At 64.9% G+C, this 2,798-nt stretch overlaps 1 protein-coding gene across 1 annotated transcript; it reads left to right on the forward strand.

Moving 5' to 3' along the window:
• Positions 1-10: 10 nt before the first annotated feature.
• Positions 11-2,400, forward strand: MNEG_15937 (hypothetical protein; the record flags this gene model as incomplete). Its single annotated transcript, XM_014035592.1, has 8 exons — positions 11-22; positions 293-429; positions 610-739; positions 954-1,024; positions 1,309-1,396; positions 1,583-1,716; positions 1,921-2,013; positions 2,235-2,400. The coding sequence occupies 8 exons, from the start codon at positions 11-13 to the stop codon at positions 2,398-2,400; spliced, it is 831 nt and encodes a 276-aa protein (XP_013891046.1).
• Positions 2,401-2,798: the final 398 nt, after the last annotated feature.

Raw genomic sequence — 2,798 nt, forward strand, 5'->3', positions numbered from 1 at the left:
GGATAGATGGATGGGTGGGTGGGTGTGGGGGTGGACGGACCCAGCAGCTGCGCTGCTTCAAGCATGTTGTCTTTTCATATGTGGAATCGCGAGCAGCTTGAGCAACCGGGGCGGCAGGGCAGATGGGAGGTGCCGAAAGGCGGCTGAATCGCCGTCAGCTGGGGCCGCAGGCGCCCAGCCTCCCCTTTGCCGCAAGTGGTTTCAGCTCTCAAACCCACCAGCCAGAATTCAGCCAGTGCCCCTTGACCCCCCTTGCGCCCACCCTTGCTGGCTTTTGCTGTGCTCCTTTCAGGTGCGCGAGTTTGTGCGGCACACTGACGCCACGTACAGCCTGGGCTGCAGCTTCCTGACCCACCCGGACTTCAACGCCGGGCTCAAGGGATACCTGGACGGCACTGGGGTGCTGGCGATTGTGCTGGGCACACGCAGGTGCTTGGTTTGCGTGTATGTGTGTGCATATGTATGTGTATGTGTATGTGTGTGTGTGCACATCCACGCCTGTGACCACGTGCACGTGCGGCTTTTCCTGGCTCAAATTTGTGCACGCAAAGCCAGGTCCCCCCCCCTGCGGCCCCACTGACTGCCCCGAAACCCGCCGAAACCCCCCAGGGGCGACCCCAATGCAGAGGGGCAGGAATACTTCTGCCCCAGCAGCGAGGGCTGGCCGCCCTTCATGCGCATAAACCCGGTGCTGGACTGGACATACCACGACGTGTGGACGTTCTTGCGCGCCGCAAAGGTGGGGCGGCGCGCTACAGGCTGCTGAAGTGCGTGAACGGATGCGGATTTGCAAAGATTTCGGCTGGTGACAGCTCAACGATGGGACCCTTCCGGCCTCGCCCCAATCCAGGTTCCTCCCCCTTCTCTCCGGCCTGCACCAGCGCTGCACCGGCGTTTGAAAGACAGCATGACGCGACCCTCGGGCCCCTCCCGCCACCTCAAATCCTGCTCAGGTGCCTTACTGTGACCTCTACAACCGCGGCTATACCTCATTGGGCGGCGTACACAACACCCTGCCGAACAGGTGCCGGCGCGCTCGTTGTGCGGTGGCGCTGCGACCGTGGATCAGCCAAACCCGCCTTGCCAGGCTTTCTTGCGCACACTCCGCCCATCTCCGCTCACCCGGTCCCTGCCTGTGGTACCTTTGTGCACGCCTGCTTTGAGCGGCGCGGACAGTAGCTACCTGCATCTCAGTCAAACAAGTTCGATGCTTCATAACCCGATGCCATGACCCTGGATGGCTCCACTTGCGACGGCGGGACGCCGCCACAATCCTCACCCTGTTCCTGATTATGTGTGCCACCTCAGCGCCCTGAAGAAGGCGGACGGCAGCTTCGCGCCCGCCCACATGCTGGCGGACGGCCGGCTGGAGCGATCTGGGCGCGCGACCAAAAACGTGAGCGGCTGCCGGCGGCCGGCCGCAACCTTTTCGTCAGCGCCGCCTACACCAGCAAAGTCGAGACACGTCCCTGCTCTTAACAGCCCCTGCGCTACATGCACCTGCACTAATCGCCCCAGTGCCAAGGGCCACTGCCCTCTGACTCACAGGCCAGCCCCCTCCCCCGCCCCCGCGCCCCGGCAGCGGCGCCCCGACTCGCTGCCTGCCACGCCCGCGGACGTGGCGCCCTGCATCACTCTGAGCGCGGGCATCGTGGTTATTGGGGACGAGATCATATCCGGCAAGGTGACCGACTCCAACACGCCCTTCTTGTGCAGGTGCGTCCCCTGGCCCCCCCCTTCTTGCTGAGGCCCTCACCGCATAAACGGGGGCGGGCTGCGCCGTGGGGCGCGACTCCCTGGCGCTTGTGTGTGTTTCCCTGCATGCGCGTGCACACACGTACATACATGCACACACGCAAACGAACACACACGCATACACACACACACACTCACAGCACCACTCATCACCCACCTCAAAAGGGAGCTCCGCGCTATTGGCTGGAGCGTGGCCAAAGTGGTCATGGTGCCTGATGAGGTGGCCGCCATCGCCCAGGAGGTGGCCGCCCTGTCCAGGTGCGCCGCCCCGCCCCCTGGCGCCCCCTTACGCCTGGCATCCTCCCTGCCTGCCTGACATGTCTGCCCTCGCCTGGAGGCCTGTCTCAAAAACCGCCCCCACCGGCTGAAGCCTATGCTGCCTGGGAAGCGGAAAGAAAGCAACCCATTTTGCCAGTTGCCCAGCCCTCGGACGCAGCCGAACGCAGTTGCTCACTCGCCCCCCGGCCCCAACCCCGCAGCGAGGTGGACGTCGTGCTGACGTCAGGCGGCGTGGGCCCCACCCTCGATGACGTCACCATGGAGGCCGTCGCGCAGGCGTTCGGCACCAACCTCATCCGGTGGGTGCACAAAACCAGCGATCGTGGCGCTCCCCGCGCAACACACCCCAACACATTCCGCCTCTGACGCTCGGCAAGGCTTCTTGGCGAGGCGGTCCGGCTGGTGGAGCTCATTCCTGCTCCCACAATCTGCCCTGTTTCTGGCGCCGCCCGGCCGACTCGTGTTTCCAGGAACCCTGGGATCGAGGAGTCCTTGTCAGCATTCTTCGGGGATGACTTGACCAACGCACACCTGAAGATGGCCGAGACGCCCGTGAGTGGGGGACTCGGCAGGGGCGGCGCTAGGACGGAGCGCCCGGACGGGCATGCGTGCGACGCGGCGGCCTCGCGCAGCGAGGGTGCAGAGGGCCTGCACGGCCACAGCAGGCGCGCGGCCGTCTCCGGCTGCTCACCCTCGCCATTGGTGGAGTGCACCCCCTTGTTCAATGGAAGTGTTCTGCCACCTTTCACGCTTGACGCCCCCCC

This window comes from Monoraphidium neglectum, assembly GCF_000611645.1.
Source record: "Monoraphidium neglectum strain SAG 48.87 unplaced genomic scaffold scaffold05815, whole genome shotgun sequence".
NCBI lineage: Eukaryota > Viridiplantae > Chlorophyta > Chlorophyceae > Sphaeropleales > Selenastraceae > Monoraphidium > Monoraphidium neglectum.